The sequence below is a fragment of the Plasmodium yoelii genome (genome assembly GCF_900002385.2).
Source record: "Plasmodium yoelii strain 17X genome assembly, chromosome: 1".
NCBI lineage: Eukaryota > Apicomplexa > Aconoidasida > Haemosporida > Plasmodiidae > Plasmodium > Plasmodium yoelii.
Genome location: NC_036173.2, coordinates 775,671 through 795,399, shown reverse-complemented (window position 1 = coordinate 795,399; position 19,729 = coordinate 775,671). Strand labels below are relative to the sequence as shown.

Sequence of the window (19,729 nt, the reverse complement as noted above, 5' to 3'; positions counted from 1 at the left end):
CATTTCATCTACCCCAGTTTCTTATATTATGCATTGATAATATTTAAATCAACGTTTTCTTTTAGGATCGAATCGATACTTTGGAATAATCTTTCTATATCTATTCCAATATTCGACCGATTGACCCATAAACCATTAACACAAAATTAACAATAAAATACAAAAAGTAAATAATTCATCGGATTTACCATAAGTTATATTAATACGAAATGCAATTCTTATAGTTTGTCAAAATATATTACATTATTCGATCCTTTTCATAGTCATCTTCATTTTCATTTTTTCTTACATATTTAGACATAATATAAATATTAAAAACGCTAACTTATCCTTTACATATTTTAACAATTTATTTCCTATATATATTTAAAACAATTCTTTAAACTAATAAATGTTATCGAATTATAAAAAATTAAATGCAATATAACACTTAACCCTAATCCGAATATGGGGTCCAAAAACATAATACTGACCCACAACATAAAATCTATTTAAAAATTATACAAAAACATTATAAAAATATTATAACTATACATATATAACATTATATATTATTGGATATACTATTTAATTATTCTTATATACCCAATAATTATTTTCAAAAATTATGATAAAAAATTATTTTCAAATAGACAATTTCTTAACATATATCAATAATTATTACTACTTCTGAAATAGTCACTATTCTTCGAATCATATATTAATGATCTATTTTCTTTATTTTTTTAGTTTTTTTCTTAAATGTTGTTTTTGGGTTCGTTTCCGAAATCCAAATAACGAATACTAATATAAAAGGTTGATAAACATATGGTTTTTTTGTTAATGTTTGCATATATTTAATGAAAATAATTTTTTAATTCCTTATTATTTACCTTATAAAAAATTCCCAAGAATATTGGTATTGCAACAATTATCGATAAAACTGGAATTAATTTGTTTGTTATCGACGAACTTGATGATGTAACTTCAGAACTCAGTTCAGGACTCGGTTCAGAACTTTGTACAGGATTTTGTGCTGTTTTTATATCTGGAAGTGGCGGGATATCGCTACAATCAACATCATTCATATTACAATAATTTTTAAAATTATTATAATCATTTGATAATGTAGACAATACTTGATAATAGAGACTATCTTTATTAATATTAGGATTTTTGTTAAGTTCATCATATGTTTTAACAAATTCATTAGCATTTTCTAAACATTTCTCACATTTTGAGTTTTCTGCAAGAAGTTCAGTATACATGTTACATAATGATTTAAATGCATCATAAAATTTAGACCTATACTCCCAATTAATACTCATCAATTCCTTTTTTTTATCTATGATATCCTTATAATTTGTGTATCCTGTTATTTTTTGTAATGAGTCACTACAATCTTTACCAGCATTATCACAATTAGTATAATACGTATTATTTTCTATATAATTAGTATAAAAGTCATTAAAATTCTTGATTTTTTGATCATTTTTTAGGTTTAACATATAGCTTAACCATATAATAATGTATTCAGCCATGTTGATATTATATTTATTTTTCAAAAGTAATTGATCGAACAACCATAGACAAGCACCATTTATCTTATCAAGATCATTCTTACATCCTGTTCCATCTGATTTTCCATTAGAGCAATAATTCTTAATATTCCCTAATTTATGAATATCACTATTTTTAGCTGTGCTTAAATCATCGGGTAAATAGGTTCTCAAGTTATTAAACCTCATACACTAAGAAAACATTTTAAAAAATATAATAAAAATATATGTTAGTGAAACTGTTATAAAATCAAATTTAATAAAATTTATAAGTAATATAATATCGAAAAATATAAGGAAAAGAAAATTTTATTAAAAAAATTTATATACCAGGGTATAATCCATTGTAATTTTATTTTGTTTATAATATGTAGATTATGTAACATCATATTATTTTATATTTTTTACGCTTAATAAATGACAAAATAATTGAACTATAATATAAAACTATCTGTAATTGATCATGTTATTATCATTTTTAATATTAATTTAAAGATAATATGGAACAATATATAATTTATTGTAGTTAGATAATTGCCTTATTTTGCGGGGTGTTTAATACATTTTTTATCATATGTATATATAATACAATTTTACATAAATTATTGTCCTTAATAACACTCATATGAACATTATTATAAAAATTAAAGCAACTTTGTAACGAATTAAAAATATATCTTCTTATACATATGCTTTAATATAGGAAATAAACAACGTCATATCTTTTGTTTTAATAAATGGTACCCCAAAACTAATATACTGAAAAAATCCAAACAATTAAGAAACCCATTATTACTATAATCCTTAAAAGTATATAAATAGTTATTTAATAAGATAGATTAATTTTTTATATACTTGTTTCTTATAACATATAATACAGACTTTTCTAAAATTATAACATTTACAAAATAAGTTGCATTGTTCACTTTTTTAATTGCATATACATAAATTTGTATTGTTTTTATTTAATATATATTCATTCGAATAATATTTAACATTTTAAATAACTTTATTTTTATTCCTACATATTTCATTTTATAAATATACTTTATTGGGTAATTTTATGATATATTTTGCCATCCTTTCCATTCTTTAAAATAACAATTACCAATGAACCCATACTTATTATGCTATTTAAAATCTTATATAAGTATTTAAATGTAAATTGTTTTTAAAATAATAAATAGTAAATATTAAACATTTACTATGCCTTTCTTTTAATATTAATTATATAACATATAAATAACTATTGATGCAAATTTTAAAGTATAATAGAAAACTATGTTTAATTAGGTTGTCATATTGACCTTTAAGAGGAGAGAGATAAGATATATTTTCTCTTTTAATATATAAATTTAGATAAATATTTGTTAAATGCTTTACATAGTTCATTTTTATCTTATATATTTTATTTGTTTAATTATTAATGTATATACATTCAAATAATTTATTAAAAAATCTATATTTTATTAATTCTATGATAACGTAATGTTGTTTTAAATTAAAAAATTATTATTCAATAAAAACTAATAATATAATACGCGTTAATATGGAGTAATAAAATGTCATTTAACATGAATTGAGTCTTTAAACCTTTTTCTATTATCCAGTTTTTAAAAATATAAAACTACATAGCTCAATTTGGGTCTTTAACAAATATATAAAATTGATACCTTTATAATGTATTATGTGTCTTTTCAATAATATTAATGTTTATTATATGAAGGTTTCACAATAAAATAATATTTCAATATTAATTATTGATATTTTACTAAATTATATGTATAGTCATAATAATTACGCATTTTATCTATCATATTATTTATAATTATTATAACAAAATATGACATTCAATTTTATTAATATACTATATTTAATTTTTTAACTATTTTAAATATAATATATTTCCAAATTATATATACTTCAAAACCATGAATTTAAAAATTTATTGTATAACGAACTTATTGTTATATCCTATGATAAATAAACTAAAGCGCATAAAGCAACTTCTATTATTACTAATTTTAATACAAATGTAAAATGCAAAAAGAGAATAACAACTACAATTAAAATTTCAAAATATGTTAGAAGCACAACAATCTTTTATAGATAATGTTGCGTTGTCGATTCTCGATCGATATTTATGAATATATATTTTATGAATATCTATTATTACAGTTCAATTGGAGTAATATAATTTAAATCAAAATAATAGTGACACTGCTTATAAGTTTTACTAAATAAAATTTTCATAAAATAAAGAAACATATTATGATATACATAATTCAATATAGTTATGGGTTATCAAGGCTTATATAATAGGCAATTATGATATTCCATAATACAACTTCATATATAGTCAATATTTATATTGTATATATTATACTTTATGGAAAATATGGTATTGGCCCCTTTCATATTAGATTATTCCCCTTTTGGTTGTATATTTTGACTTTTGAACCTCATATTGTGATTAAAGATATAGAAATGGTACATTTTAATTAGTGTTCAAATTATAAAAAATTAAATGCAATATAATACTTAGCCCTAACCCGAATATGGGTTTCACTAATATAACCCTGACCCACAACATAAAAACTATATAAAAATTATGCAAAAATTACTTCCAAATAGGCAGTTTCTTAAATGTATCAATCATTGTTACTATTCCTGAAATAGTCAATACTCTTCGAATAATATATTAATGATCCATTTTCTTTATTTTTTTACATTTTCTCTTAAATATTGTTTTTGAGCTCTTTTCCGTAATGCAAATAACGAACACTAATATAAAATGTTAAGAAGTGTACGATTTTTTTGTTAACGTTTGCATATATTTACTGAAAATAATTTTTAAATTTCTTATTATTTACCTTAAAAAAAATTCCCAAAAAGATTGATATTGCACTGAATATTAATAAAGCTAGAATTAATTTTTTTACTATCGACAAATTTGATAATGTAACATAACAAATCTCTTCAGAACTTTGCACACCACTTTCTTCTGTTTCTGTCGATGTAAGGAATGTAATACTGCTACAATTAATGTTATTACTATCACAATACTCTTTTAAATTATTGTAATCATTTAATAATGTAGACAATACTTGATGATAATGACCATCTTTATTCATATCAGAAACATTAAGTTCATTATATTTTTCAACAAATTTTTTAGCATTTTCTAAAGATTCCTCAGATATTGTGTTGTTTGCTTTAAGTTCAGTATACACGTTACATAATGGTTTAAATGCATCATAAATTTTAGACATATTATTAATATTAGTACTCAACAATCCCTTTCTTCCATTTATGATTTCCTTATAATTTTTATAACCTGTATTATGAAATAATGAACCACTACAATCTTGACCACCTTGTTTACAATTAGTATAATGTATATTATTTTCTATACATTCAGTGTAAAAATCATTTAGACTGTTGATTCCGTCATATGTATTTTGATTTAGTTTATAACTTAACCATATGATAATGTATTCAACTATACTGATATTTTTTTTTTTTTTTTCCACAAACAATTGCTCAAACAACCATAAACATCCAGCCTTAATTTTATCGGGCTCAGTCTCACATTTATTTCCTGTAACTCCATTAGGGCAGTATTCCTTAATATTCCCATTTTGATGAAAATCGTGTTCTGAAGATGTTCCTAATTCATCGGGATAATACTTTCTTAATTCACTAAACGGTTTACACTAAGAAAACATTTAAAGAAGTATAATAAAAATATACGTCAATGAAACTCTTATAAAATAAAATTTAATGAATTTTATAGATAATATGACATCGAAAAATATAAGGAAAAGCAAATTTTATTAAAAAATGCAGATACCAGGTCATAATCCATTGTAATTTTATTTTGTTTATAATATGTAGATTATGTAACATCATATTATTTTATATTTTTTACGCTTAATAAATGATAAAATAATTGAGCATAGCATAAAATTGTCTATGGTTAAACATTTTATTATCATTTTTAATATTAATTTAAAGATAATATGGAACAATATAATAACTTTACGGTATTTAGATAAATTATCGTGTTTTGGGGATGTTTAATACATGTTTTACCATATGTGTATAGATACAATTTTACATAAATTATTATCCTTAATAACACTCATATGAACATTATTATAAAAATTAAAGTGACATAGTAATGAGTTTATAATATATCTTCTTATACATATGCTCTAATATGGAAAATAACCAACGTCATATCTTTTGTTTTAATATACTGCAAAAATCGAAACAATTAAGAAACCCATTATTACTATAATCCTTAAAGTATATAAATAGTTATTTTTTTAAATATATTAAATACGTATATACTTGTTTCTATTACTATATACCATGTTTTATTAAAATTATAGTATTTTCAAAATAAATTGCATATACTTATATTTATATTGTTTTTATTTAATATATATTCATTCCAATTATAGTTAACATTTTCAATAACTTTATTTTTATTCTTACACATTCCATTTTAGAAATATACTTTATTGGGTAATTTTATAATATATTTTGTCATCCTTTCCATTTTTTAAAACACCAATTAACGCTGAACACGTACTTATAAGCTTAAATAAGTCTTTGAATGCATATTATTTTTAAAATAATGCTTATTAAATATTAAACATATATACCTACTGATGATATTTTAAAGTATAATATAAAACTATATTTAATTAGGTTCTTATATTGCACTTTAATAGGAGAGAGATAAGATATATTAGCTCTTTAATATATATATTTCGCTAAATATTATACATAATTTTATCTTATATATTCTACTGTTATAGTTATCAATGTATATCATTCAGATCATTTATTAAAAATTCAATATTTTATGAATTCTATGGTAAAACAACGACAATATAATATGCGTTAATATGGAATAATAAAATGATATTTAACATAATTGAGTCTTTAACAGTTTTTTTATTTATCTATTTTTTTAGAATATAAAACCACATATTCAAAATTGGACCTTTAACAAAAACATAACATTAATACCATTATAATGTATTATTATTTGCCTTCTCTATAAAATTAATATCAGTATTTAATTATATGAAGGTTTCACAATATAACAATATTTCAATATTAGCTATTGAATAATATTTTACTAGTTTATATGTATAGGTATATAATATTAACGTTATTCTATCTATAATATTATTTATAATTATTAGAACAAAATATGATAAAAAATTATTAATATACTTATATTTTATTTTTTAACAATTCTAAATGTAATATATTTATACTTAAAAACTATAAAGATTAAAAATTAAAGTGACTAATATAATATTATACCTTTATGGTAAATAAATTAATGTATATATAAGTATCCCTATTATTTAAATTTAAAATATTAATATAAAATGATACTATACATAATTGTTATTTTAAAGGATATTATACATATATCTATAATTTATTTTTTTATTAATATGCATATTTTTATTGACTATTAAAAATGTTAGATGCATAAAATGCCTTTTATAGATAATGTTGTATTGTTGATTCTCGATCGATATTTTATGAATATATATTATTATAGTTCAGTTGGATAAAATGATTTGAATCTAAATAAATATGATACAAATCATAAGTTTTGCTAAATCAATTTTTCATCAAATAAAGAAACATATTATGATATGCATAATTCCATATAACTTGGGGTTATCAAGGCTTATATAATAGGCAATTGTGATAAAGCATAATATAAATTCATATATAGTCAATATAGACATTTAATTTTAATCATATTAAATCGGCATAAACACACAATTGTATATATTATACTTTATGGGAAATATGCTATTGATTCATTTCATGTTAGATTATTCCCCTTTTGGTTGCATATTTGAACTTTTGAACTTCATATTATGATTAAACATACGAAATGATACATATATTAAATTAGTGTTTAAATTATAAAAAATTTAATGCAATATAATACTTAGCCCTAGCCCGAATATGGGTTCCATAAACATAACCCTGACCCTATAACTTAAAAACAATATAAAAACTATGATCAAAAATTACTCCCCAATAGACAATTTCTTAAAATACATCAATTTGCATACTCGGAATAATTTATTAATGATCCATTTTCTTCTTTATTTTTTTAGCTTTTCTCTTAAATGTTGTTTTTGACCTCGTTTCCGAAATCCAAATAACGAATACTAATATAAAATGTTAAGTATACGATTTATTTGTTAAAATTTGCATATATAATGAAAATAATTTTTAATTTCCTTATTATTTACCTTATAAGAAACTCCCAATAAAATTGATGCTGCAACAAATATAATTGCAATTGTAATTAGTGTATTTTTTATTACTGAATTTCGTGGACAAGCTACAAGTGGTGAGCCATGATTACATTTATCACTATATTTATTTTCAAAAATTTTATAATCATTTGATAAACTAGACAATAGTTGATAATAAGAACTTCCTTTATTAATATTTAAATCATTTTTAAGTTTTTCATATTTTTCAAACAATTCTCCAGCACTTTCTAAACATTTATTGCATTGGTCGTCATCTGCAACAATTTCATTATACATGTTACATAATGATTTAAATGCATCATAAAAATTAGATATATCTTTAATATCGATATCCATCGATTTTATTTTATTTTTTATAACATCCTTATTAATCTTATTATCACTATTATCAGTTATTTTCTGATTATAACAACTATTTTTTTCTATATCTTTGGTATAAAACTCGTTGAATATGATCGTTCTATTTTCTTTTTTTTGATTTAGTTTATAACTTAACCATAAAATAGCATATTCCACAAGTTTATCACCCTCTAAATTTTCATTCTTATTATCATTAAGTAAAGTTAGCAATGCTATAAAAGAAGAGGTAAGTTTTTGGTCATCACTATCACAATCCTTTTTAGGGAAAGCTATACTTAAAAGATGCTCAGAATTATATTCTCCCGGGTTGTTCGGATCATCAACAACATATTTATCAACCGTATTAATTAAATCACACTACGAATATATTTTACGAATTAAACAAAAAAATGTATTAATATAAATGTTACTAAAATTAAAATAAATATAATTTGTAGAAATGCAACATACGAATAATATAAGAACATGATATATACCAATCCCTTAGACATTATAATGAAATTCTGTTATAATTTGGAGATTATGTGGGGCGATGTTATTTATATATGTTGTATAAAATATATGTTGTATTTACTTAAGCTCTTTACATAGCAGTTATCTTTCGTTATACATATTATTCTTAATTATAACTTCATATAAAATAATAATACATTAGTATTACTAAAATCATATTATACTTATTTTATGACATTTAGCTAAATTACCTTAAATAGAAGGTTGCTTATACACTTTTGCCATATGTATATATGATGCATTTTATACAAAAAATACTATTCTTACTAACATTTGGTATAACTTTCTTATAAAAATGGATATACTTTTATAATGAATTTAAAAAATATATACATATTCTTTAATATAGAACACAAACAACGTCATAAAACTCAAATACTACACAAATATAAAAAATTAAGAAAGTTATTATTATTAGAATCCTTAAAGTATATAAATAGTAATTTTTTAAATATATTAAATACTATATACTTGTTTCTAATAATATATAATATACTCTTTTCTAAAATTATAATATTTACAAAGTTGTATTGTTCCACTTTCTATGCAAATTACATAAATTTATATTGTTTTTATTTAATATAGATAAATTAAAAAATAATTTTAATGCGTTAAATATCTTGATTTTTATTCCTACATATTCCAATTGAGAAGTATTCTCTATTGGGTAATTTTATTATATATTTTCCCATCTTTTCCATTATTTAAAACAACAATTATCATTGAACCCATAGTTATTAATATATTTATAAGATTAAATAAATCTTTGAATGTAGATTGATTTTAAAATAATACATAGTAAATACTAATTATATAAAACATAAATAAGTATTGATGCAAATTTTAAAGTATAATAGAAAGCTGTGCGTAATTAAGTTGTTATGTTGCTCTTTAAGAGAAGAGAGATAAGATATATTTGCCATTTTAATATATATATTTAGATAAATATTTCCTAAATACTATGCATTGCTCATTCTTATCTTATATACTTATTGATATAGTTATCAATGTATGTACATTCAAATAATTTATTAAAAATTCTATATTTTATTAATTATATGGTAACGTAATGTTTTAGATTAAAAAATGATTATTCAATAAAAACTAACAATATAATAAGAATTAATATGGAATAATAAAATGACATTTAACATGAATTGAGTCTTTATCATTTTCTCCATGGATCCAAATTTTTATAATATAAAACCACATTTCCCAAATTGAATCTTTAACAAATATATAAAAATGATATCATTATAATGCATTATTATTTGTCTTTTCGATAATATTAATGTTTGTTATATGAAGGTTTCACAATAAAATAATATTTCAATATTAGTTATTGATAGAGTATTTTATTAAATTATATGTATAAGCATATAATAATAACGTATTATATTTATCATATTATTTATAATTACTAGAACTATAGCATTAAATTTTATTAATATACTTATATTTTATTTTTTAAATATTTTAAAATATTATTTATTTATATCTCAAAATATAAAATTTAAAAATTAATGGTGATTAATCTATTATTATACCTTATGATAATTAAATTAATATATATATAACTATTCCTATCAATATAAATTAGAACATTAATATAAATGCAAAATATTGAAATGAAAAAAATGATTATTATATATATTTATAATTTATAAATTTATTATAATATATCTATAGTACATTTTTTATGCATTACTAAAAATGTTAGATGCAAAAAATGCATTTTATAGATAACGTTGTATTGTCGAATATATATCGATATTTTATGAATCTATATTATTACAGTTCATTTGGATAACATGATTTAAATCAAAATAAATATGATAAAAGTTATAAGTTTTACTAAATAAAATGCTTCATCAAATAAAGAAACATCTTGTGTTATGCATAATTCTATGTAACCATATATTAACAAATTTTATATAATAGGAATTATGATATATCATAATATGAATTAATATATGAATAATATATATTTTACCTAACCATATTAAATCGATATTAACGCTCAATTATATATATTATAACTTATGAAAAAAGGTTATATGGTCCTTTTAATATTAACTTGTGCCCCTTTTTTGTTTCATATTTGGCTTTTGAATTTCACCTCATTATTAAACATACGGAATAAAACATATATTAAATTAGTGTTCAAATTATACAAAATTAAATACAATATAATACTTAACCTTAACCCGGATATAGGTTCCACAATTTTACCCCTGCCCCACAACATAAACACTATATAAAAATTATGCAAAAATTACTTCCCAATAGACAGTTTCTTAAAATATATAAATCATTATTACTATTCCTGAAATAGTCACTCTCTTTGAATCATATATGAACGATTCATTTTCTTCTTTATATTTTTTAGCTTTTCTCTTAATTTTTGTTTTTGAAATCGTTTCCGAAATCCAAATAACGAATACTAATATAAAATATTAAGAAGCATACGTTTTCTTTGTCAATGTTTACATATATATAATAATTTTTTTTTTAATTCCTTATTATTTACCTTATAAGAAATTCCTAAAAAAATTGCTATTGCAACTAATATCGATAAAATTGGAATTAATTTGTTTGCTATCGATGAACTTGATGTAACTTCAGAAACATCTCCAGAAATTATTTTTGTTATATCTGGAGTGGATGGGAAATTTTTACATTCTTTTTTTAATTTATCATAACCCTCTAATAAAGTAAGCAATACATGAAAATAGGGTTTATCTTCAGCAATGTCATGTTCTTTGGTAAATTCTTCATATTTTTGAACAAATTGACTAGCCTTTTCCGAAAATTCCTCGCAATTTAAGTTGTTTGTATCAAGCTCATTATATATGTCACATAATGTATTAAATGCATCATATAATTTAGGTATAATGCTCATATCCGTACTTAAAAAATAATTATGTTCATCTATAAGATCCTTATAACCTTTATAATGACCAATATAATTCATATTATTGGTATACTTACCACTATCCTTTATGTATGTATTATAAAAAGGCTCTATATTGTCTTTTTCTTGAGTTTTGATAAGGTTTAACATATAACTTAACCATATCAAAATGTATTCAACAATATAGATCTCTTCTTTTGCAACAAGCTCAAACGCCGAATCATCCTTAAAGAATTCATTAAGCAAATATAAACATCCAGCACTAATTTGATCGAGAGAACTATCACACCCACTAGTACAATATTCATTAATATATTGTTTATCATTAATTTGATACTCTCCGTTGCTGGCCAATTTGTCGGGAAGCCATTCCCTTACGTTCTTGAACCTTTTACACTAAGAAAACATTTAAAAACAATTAATAAAAATGTGTATTATTGAAAATTTTATTAAAATAAAGTTTAATGATATTTATATATGGTCAATATCAAAAAATGTAAAGGAAATTGTTATTATTATTAAAAAATGCATATACTATATCGGCATCCATTATAATGGGATTTTATTTTTGATTTGTAAATTGAGTAGAATCATGCTATTTTATATACGATGCACCAAATATGCGACGCAAATACTTTAACCCTATATATAACAGCTGTCTGTAGTTAAATATATTATAAGTTTTTCAATAATTAAATTAATATATAATAATATAATCATGTTATCACTAAAGAAACGTTTTATTCGTTTTTATGATACTTAGATAAATTACCTTAAATAGAGGGTTGTATAATACATTCTTGATTAAATATATATATATATAATGTATTTTATACAAGAAATGTATTCTTACTAACATCTGGTATAATTTTATTATAAAAATAAATATGCATTTATAACGAATTTAAAGTATGTTTGAACATAGAAAAGAAATATATTTATATCTTATGTTTTAATGAATGTCCTTCAAAAATTTAAATACTTTATAAATATAAAATATAATATTATTACTATAATCTTAAAAGTATATAAATAGTCATTTTTTAAAATATATTAAATACTTATATACTTGTTTCTAATAATATATAATATAGTCTTTTCTAAAATAATAGTATTTTCAAATTTAGTTACATGCTCCATTTTCTATGCAAATTATATAAATTTATATTATTTTTAATGAATGTAGATAAATTAAAAAATAATTTTAATGCGTTAAATAACTTTATTTTTATTCCAATATACCTTATTGGATAATTTTATAATATATTTTACGCATAATTTCCACGGTTTAAACGACAATTAGCACTGAACCCGTATTTATAACCTTAAATAAGCATTTGAATGTAGATCGTTTTAAAAGCATACTTAGTAGATATTAAATATTAACACATAAATAACTATTATGCAAATTTTAAAGTATAATATAAAGCTATGTTTGATCATGTCATTATTTTACCCTTTAATAGGAGAGAGATAAGATATATTAGCTCTTTAATATATATATTTATATAAATGTTCGGTAAATATTCTACATAATTAATTTTATCTTATATATTATACTGTTATAGTTATCAATGTATATCATTCAAATCATTTATTAAAAATTCAATATTTTATTAATTCTATGGTAAAACAACAACAATATAATATGCGTTAATATGGAATAATAAAATGATATTTAACATGAATTGAATCTTTAACACTTTTATCATTGATTCATATTTTTATAATATAAAACTACAAATTCAAATTGGATATTTAACAAAATATATAAATTGATACCCTTATAATGTATTATTATTTACCTTCTCTATAAAATTAATATCAGTATTTAATTATATGAAGGTTTCACAATATAACAATATTTCAATATTAGTTATTGAATAATATTTTACCAGTTTATATGTATAGGTATATAATATTAACGTTATTCTATTTATCATATTATTTATAATTGTTAGAACAAAATATGATAAAAAAAATTATTAATATACTTATATTTTATTTTTTAACTATTTTAAAATATAATTTATTTATACCTCAAAACTATAAAGTTCAAAATTAATAGTGATTAATCCAATAGTATACCTTTATAGTAAATAAATTAATGTATATATTAATATCTCTATTATTTAAATTTAAAACATTAGGATAAAATGATACTATACATAATTGTTATTTTAAAGGATAGTTTACATATATCTATAATTTAATTTTTTATTAATATGCACATTTTTATTGATTATTAAAAATGTTAGGTGCATAAAACGTCTTTTATAGATAATGTTGTATTGTCGATTCTCGATCGATATTTTATGAACATCTATTATTACAGTTCAGTTGGATAAAATGATTTGAATCTAAATAACTATGATACAAATCATAAGTTTTGCTAAATAAAATTTTCACTAAATAAAAAAACATATTATGATATGCATAATTCAATATAGTCCCTGATTAACAAGTTTAATGTAATAGTCAATTATGATATTCAATAATATAAATTCATATATAATCAATATCTATATTAATATATGCAATATAGACATTTTATTTTAATCATATTAAATCGGTATAAACACACAATTGTATATATTATACTTTATGGGAAATATGGTATGTGACCTCTTTCATATTATATTATTCCCCTTTTGGTTGCATATTTTGACTTTTTAACTTCATCTTCTGATTAAACATACGAAATGATACATATATTAAATTAGTGTTTAAATTATAAAAAATTAAATAAAGATGTAATATTGGGCCCTAACCCGAATATGGGTTCCACAAACATAACTTCAACCCCCACAACATAAAAACTATATAAAAATTACTTCCCAATAGACAGTTTGTTAACATATATGAATCATTATTACTATTCGTGAAATAATCACTACTCTTCGAATCATATATTAATGGTTCATTCTCTTCTTTATATTTTTTATTTTTTCTCTTATTTGTTGTTTTTTAAATCGTTTCCGAAATCCAAATAACGAATACTAATATAAAATGTTAAAAAACATATGATTTTTTTGTTAATGTTTGCATATTTATAATGAAAATAATTTTAAAATTCTTTATTATTTACCTTGTAAGAAATTCCTAAAAGAAATGCTATTACACCAAATATCGATAAAACTGTAAATAATCTGTTTCCTATCGACGAACTTGATGATGTATCTCCAGAAATTTGTAGAATTTGTTGTGCAGAAGTTTGTATTCCTTCTATCGTTGGAATAGGTGAAGATTTGAAATGTTGACTATTGTTATATTTATTCTTAAAATTATCATAATCTTTTGATAAAGTAGACAAAAGTTGTTTATAGGAACCATTACTAGTAATATCAGAATTTTCATTCATTTCTTTATATTTATTAACAAAATTACTAGCATTTTCCGAACATTTTGCGCAATATTGTGAGTTATCATCAAATTCAGCATGCATTTCACATAATAATTTAAATGCTTCATAAAAATTAGATATAATTTTTTTATCCATATCTATCAAATATTTTTTTTGATCTATAAGATCCTTATAATTGCTATACTTTGTAACACCATTTATAGTCTTTTTATACCTATCATTATCTATAGTTGTATTATAAAAATATTGTAAATTGGAGATTCCCACTTGTTCCTTTAGGTTTAACATATAACTTAACCATATCAAAATGTAATCAACAATATTGATGTTACTATTTGCAACAGACTTAAACAATTCAGAACTCCCAAAGAATTTATTAAAAAGATATAAACATCCACCATTAATTTTTGCGAGATCAGTATCACAACCCTTACCATCACAATAACTATCTAAGAAATTTCCTGTTTTAAATTGATACTTTTTATCACTGGTCAATTTATCGGGAAGAAACTCCCATACACTCATAAAACTTTTACACTAAGAAAGCATTTAAAAACAAATATTAGAAATGTATATTATTGAAATTTTGATTAAAATAAAGTTTAATGATATTTATATGTAATACAATATCAAAAATGCATATACCACTTCTTTATTCATTATAATGGAATTTTATTTTTGATTTGTAAATTGATTAAAATAATCCTGCTTTATATACAATGCCCCCAATAAGTGACGCAAATACTTTGGTCCTATATATAACAACTGTCTGTAGTTAAATATATTATATGTTTTTCAATAATTAAATTAATATAGAATAATAATATAATATTATTACTAAAGGAACGTTTTATTTCTTTTTGTGACAATTATTTAAATTACCTTAAATAGAGGATTGCTTAATACATTTTAGTTAAATATAAATACGATGCATTTTATAAAAAGAATGCTATTCTTACTAACATCTGGTATAACTCTGTTATAAAAATATATATACTTTTATAAATAATTTAATGTATGTTTAAACATAGAAAAGAAATATATTTATATTTTATGTTTTAATGATTGTTCTTCTAAAACTTAAATATTGTATATATCTAAAAAATAAAAAGTTATATTATTGCTATAATCCTTAAAAGCATATAAATAATAATTTTCTAAAATATACTAAATTTGTATATACTTTTTCTTATAATATGTAATATATAATATATTTTTTCTAAAATTATAACATTTATAAAATAAGTTGCATTGTTCCTTTTTTAATTGCATATACATAATTCTAATATTATTTTTATTTAATATATATCAATTCCAATTATATTTAACATTTTCAATAACTTTATTTTTATTCCTATATAATTAAATTTAAAAATATACCTTATTAGATAATTTTATAATATATTTTGCACATCTTTCTCACGGTTTAAAACGACAATTAGCACTGGTCCCGTATTTATAAGGTTAAATAAGTCTTTAAATGTATATTGTTTTTAAAATAATACTTAGTAAATATTAATTATTAACATATAAATAACTATTGATGCAAATTTTTAAGTATAATAAAAAAATATGTGTAATTAGGTTGGTATATTTGCATTTTAGATAGGAGAGATAAGGGAAGTATGTTTCTTTAAGACAATTATGTAGCCATATAAGATTTACCTATTCTATATAACTAATTATGTCTTATATTTCTTTGACATTAAAGCTTTAAATTATGTATATATATTAAAATTATTCATTAGAAATAACTTATAATTATTATTTTTATAAATATATAGTTTGCTTTTATATTTTATAATGAAAAACTATACAATTATTAATATTAATTTTATTGGTAGTGTTAATTCTAATATTACCACATTAAAAAATATTAAGTCAAAATTGTAATAATTCATATGATCTTTTATACGTATATTATAATATTATCAAATGTTTAAGAATATGTATAATGAATTTATACCCATGTAATGTATCAAATTAACATAATATATTTGCTCGTATTTAATACTTTATCTATTGTTATTACTATTATTATTGTTACTGCTATATCACAGTATAGTACAACGTAATAATTAACGCTTTTAATAAAAATACTTTAAATCAATGTATAATATTTCCTCGTTTCATAGTTTTTAAATAAACTATTTTAGAACAAATATACTATATCGTAAAAACATTATATTCAAGTTATATATTTGTGAATTTGTATGTATATAATAACCTAATAAAAATATTATTAGTTCAAATTAAATTAATTATTACATACTTTTTTTATATACTTTGCATTAATACATAATTTTATATATTTCCCAAATTTAACGTATTTAGTGTTTGGGCATTGATACAATATTATATATATATATTATAACAATAACGACATTATATCTATCATATTGTTTATAATTATAATAAAATATAACATTAAATTTTATTAATATACTTGTATTTTATTTTTTAACTATTTTAAATATAATATATTTCTAATTTATATATACTTCAAAACTATAAAGTTTAAAAATGGATATTGATTAATCTAATAGTATACCTTTATAGTAAATAAATTAATGTATATATAAGTATCTCTATTATTTGAATTTAAAACCTTAATATAAATATAAAGAAAATGATATTATATATAATCGAAAGTTAAAAGGATAATATACATATATCTATAATATAATTTTTTATTAACATGTATACTTTTATGTATTACTAAAAATATTAGATGCATAAAACATATTTTATAGACATCGTTGTATTGTCGAATCTCGATCGATATCCCATGCATCTATATTTTATGAATATATATTATTACAGTTCAGTTGGATAACATGATTTTAATTAAAATCAATATGCTACAAACAATAAGTTTTACTAAATAAAATATTTCACCAAATAAAGAAATGTATTGTATATTATGATATGCATAATTCAATGTAACTCTGGGTTAACACGTCTTATTTAATGACAATTATTATATAGTCGATATCTATATTAATATATACAATATAGACATTTTACTTTAACCATATAAAATCGATATGAACACTTATTATATATATTATAATTTATGAAAAAATGTTATGTGACCCTTTTCATATTAATGCCAGTACCCCTTTTTTGGTTGCATATTTAGGCTTCAGCTCGATATTAAAAATGCAGGATAGTACATATATTAAATTAGTGTTCAAATTATAAAAAATTAAATAAAGATATAATACTTAGCCCTAACCTGAATATGGGTTTCACAACATAAAAACTATATAAAAATTATGCAAAAATTGCTTCGAAATAGACAGTTTATTAAAATATATTAATCATTATTACTATTCCTGGAATAATCAGTACTCTTCGAATAATATATTAATGATCAGTTTCTTTTTTATTTTTTTAGATTTTCTCTTAATTTTTGTTTTTGAAATCGTTTCCGAAATCCAAATAACGAATACTAATATAAAATGTTAAGAAGTATACGATTTATTTGTTAAAATTTGCATATATAATGAAAATAATTTTTAAATTCCTTATTATTTACCTTATAAGAAACTCCTAATAAAATTGATGCTGCAACAAATATAATTGCAATTGTAATTAGTGTATTTTTTGTTACTGAACTTTGTGGACAAGCTACAAATGGTGAAATTTGATTACACCAAACAGTATTATACATTTGTTCAAAATTTCTATAATCATTTGATAAACTAGACAATAGTTCATAATAAGAACTTCCTTTATTAATATCTAAATCATTTTTAAGTTTTTCATATTTTTCAAACAATTCTCCAGCATTTTCTAAACATGTCTTGCATTTAATATTGTTTTCTTCACCAATTTCACTATACATGTTAAATAATGATTTAAATGCATCATAAAAATTAGATATATCTTTAATATCGATGTTCATCGATTTTATTTTTTTACATATAATATCATCCTTGTTATTATTACTATCATTATTATCAGATATATGCTTAATATAACAACTATTTGATTTTATATAATCAGTATAAAAATTTTCTAATATGATCGTTTCATTTTTTTTTTTTTGATTTAGTTTATTAATTAACCATAAAATAGCGTATTCAACAATTTTATCACTTTCTAAATTTTCACTATCAAGCGTATTTAGTAATATTATAAAACCAGAGATAATCTTTTCTTCATCACTATTACAGTTCTCACCAGGGCAATAAAAATTTAATAAACCCCCAGAAATATCTGTTCTCGAGTTTTTCGGATCATCATCAAAAGATTTATCGATCGTATTAATTATATCACACTACGAATATATTTTACGAATTAAACAAAAAAATGTATTGATATAAATGTTACTATAATTAAAATTAATATAATTTATAGGAATGTAAAATACGAATAATATATGAAAAAGGATGTATACCACTTTATAAGACATTATAATGAAATTCTGTTATAATTTGGAGATTATGCGGGGTGATGTTATTTATATATATTGTATAAAATATATGGTATATTTACTCAAGATCTTTACATAGCAGTTATCTTTCGTTGGACATATTATTCTTAATTTTAACTTCATATAAAATAATAATACATTAGTATTACTAAAATATTATACTTATTTTATGATATTTAGCTAAACTATCTTAAATAGAGGGTTGCTTACACACTTTGCCATATGTATATATGATGCATTTTATACAAAAAATACTATTCTTATTAA

The 19,729-nt window shown here is 20.6% G+C and overlaps 6 protein-coding genes across 6 annotated transcripts; all 6 read right to left on the bottom strand.

Moving 5' to 3' along the window:
- Positions 1-717: 717 nt before the first annotated feature.
- PY17X_0118301 (PIR protein) lies at positions 718-1,883 on the bottom strand (the record flags this gene model as incomplete). Its single annotated transcript, XM_034637499.1, has 3 exons — positions 718-783; positions 873-1,730; positions 1,869-1,883. The coding sequence occupies 3 exons, from the start codon at positions 1,881-1,883 to the stop codon at positions 718-720; spliced, it is 939 nt and encodes a 312-aa protein (XP_034493335.1).
- A 2,373-nt stretch (positions 1,884-4,256) lies between these two features.
- PY17X_0118201 (PIR protein) lies at positions 4,257-5,406 on the bottom strand (the record flags this gene model as incomplete). The annotated part of the gene is made up of 3 exons (XM_022955821.2): positions 4,257-4,322; positions 4,412-5,254; positions 5,392-5,406. The coding sequence occupies 3 exons, from the start codon at positions 5,404-5,406 to the stop codon at positions 4,257-4,259; spliced, it is 924 nt and encodes a 307-aa protein (XP_022810907.2).
- A 2,287-nt stretch (positions 5,407-7,693) lies between these two features.
- PY17X_0118101 (PIR protein) lies at positions 7,694-8,721 on the bottom strand (the record flags this gene model as incomplete). Its single annotated transcript, XM_034637498.1, has 3 exons — positions 7,694-7,759; positions 7,844-8,587; positions 8,707-8,721. 3 exons carry the CDS (start codon positions 8,719-8,721, stop codon positions 7,694-7,696), a joined length of 825 nt encoding a protein of 274 aa, XP_034493334.1.
- A 2,357-nt stretch (positions 8,722-11,078) lies between these two features.
- Positions 11,079-12,207, bottom strand: PY17X_0118001 (uncharacterized protein; the record flags this gene model as incomplete). The annotated part of the gene is made up of 3 exons (XM_724429.1): positions 11,079-11,186; positions 11,274-12,053; positions 12,193-12,207. 3 exons carry the CDS (start codon positions 12,205-12,207, stop codon positions 11,079-11,081), a joined length of 903 nt encoding a protein of 300 aa, XP_729522.1.
- Positions 12,208-14,569: 2,362 nt separating this feature from the next.
- On the bottom strand, positions 14,570-15,681 carry PY17X_0117900 (uncharacterized protein; the record flags this gene model as incomplete). The annotated part of the gene is made up of 3 exons (XM_721186.3): positions 14,570-14,656; positions 14,746-15,558; positions 15,667-15,681. The coding sequence occupies 3 exons, from the start codon at positions 15,679-15,681 to the stop codon at positions 14,570-14,572; spliced, it is 915 nt and encodes a 304-aa protein (XP_726279.3).
- Positions 15,682-18,409: 2,728 nt separating this feature from the next.
- On the bottom strand, positions 18,410-19,441 carry PY17X_0117800 (PIR protein; the record flags this gene model as incomplete). Its single annotated transcript, XM_022957892.1, has 3 exons — positions 18,410-18,475; positions 18,563-19,306; positions 19,427-19,441. The coding sequence occupies 3 exons, from the start codon at positions 19,439-19,441 to the stop codon at positions 18,410-18,412; spliced, it is 825 nt and encodes a 274-aa protein (XP_022811304.1).
- Between the last annotated feature and the right edge of the window lie 288 nt (positions 19,442-19,729).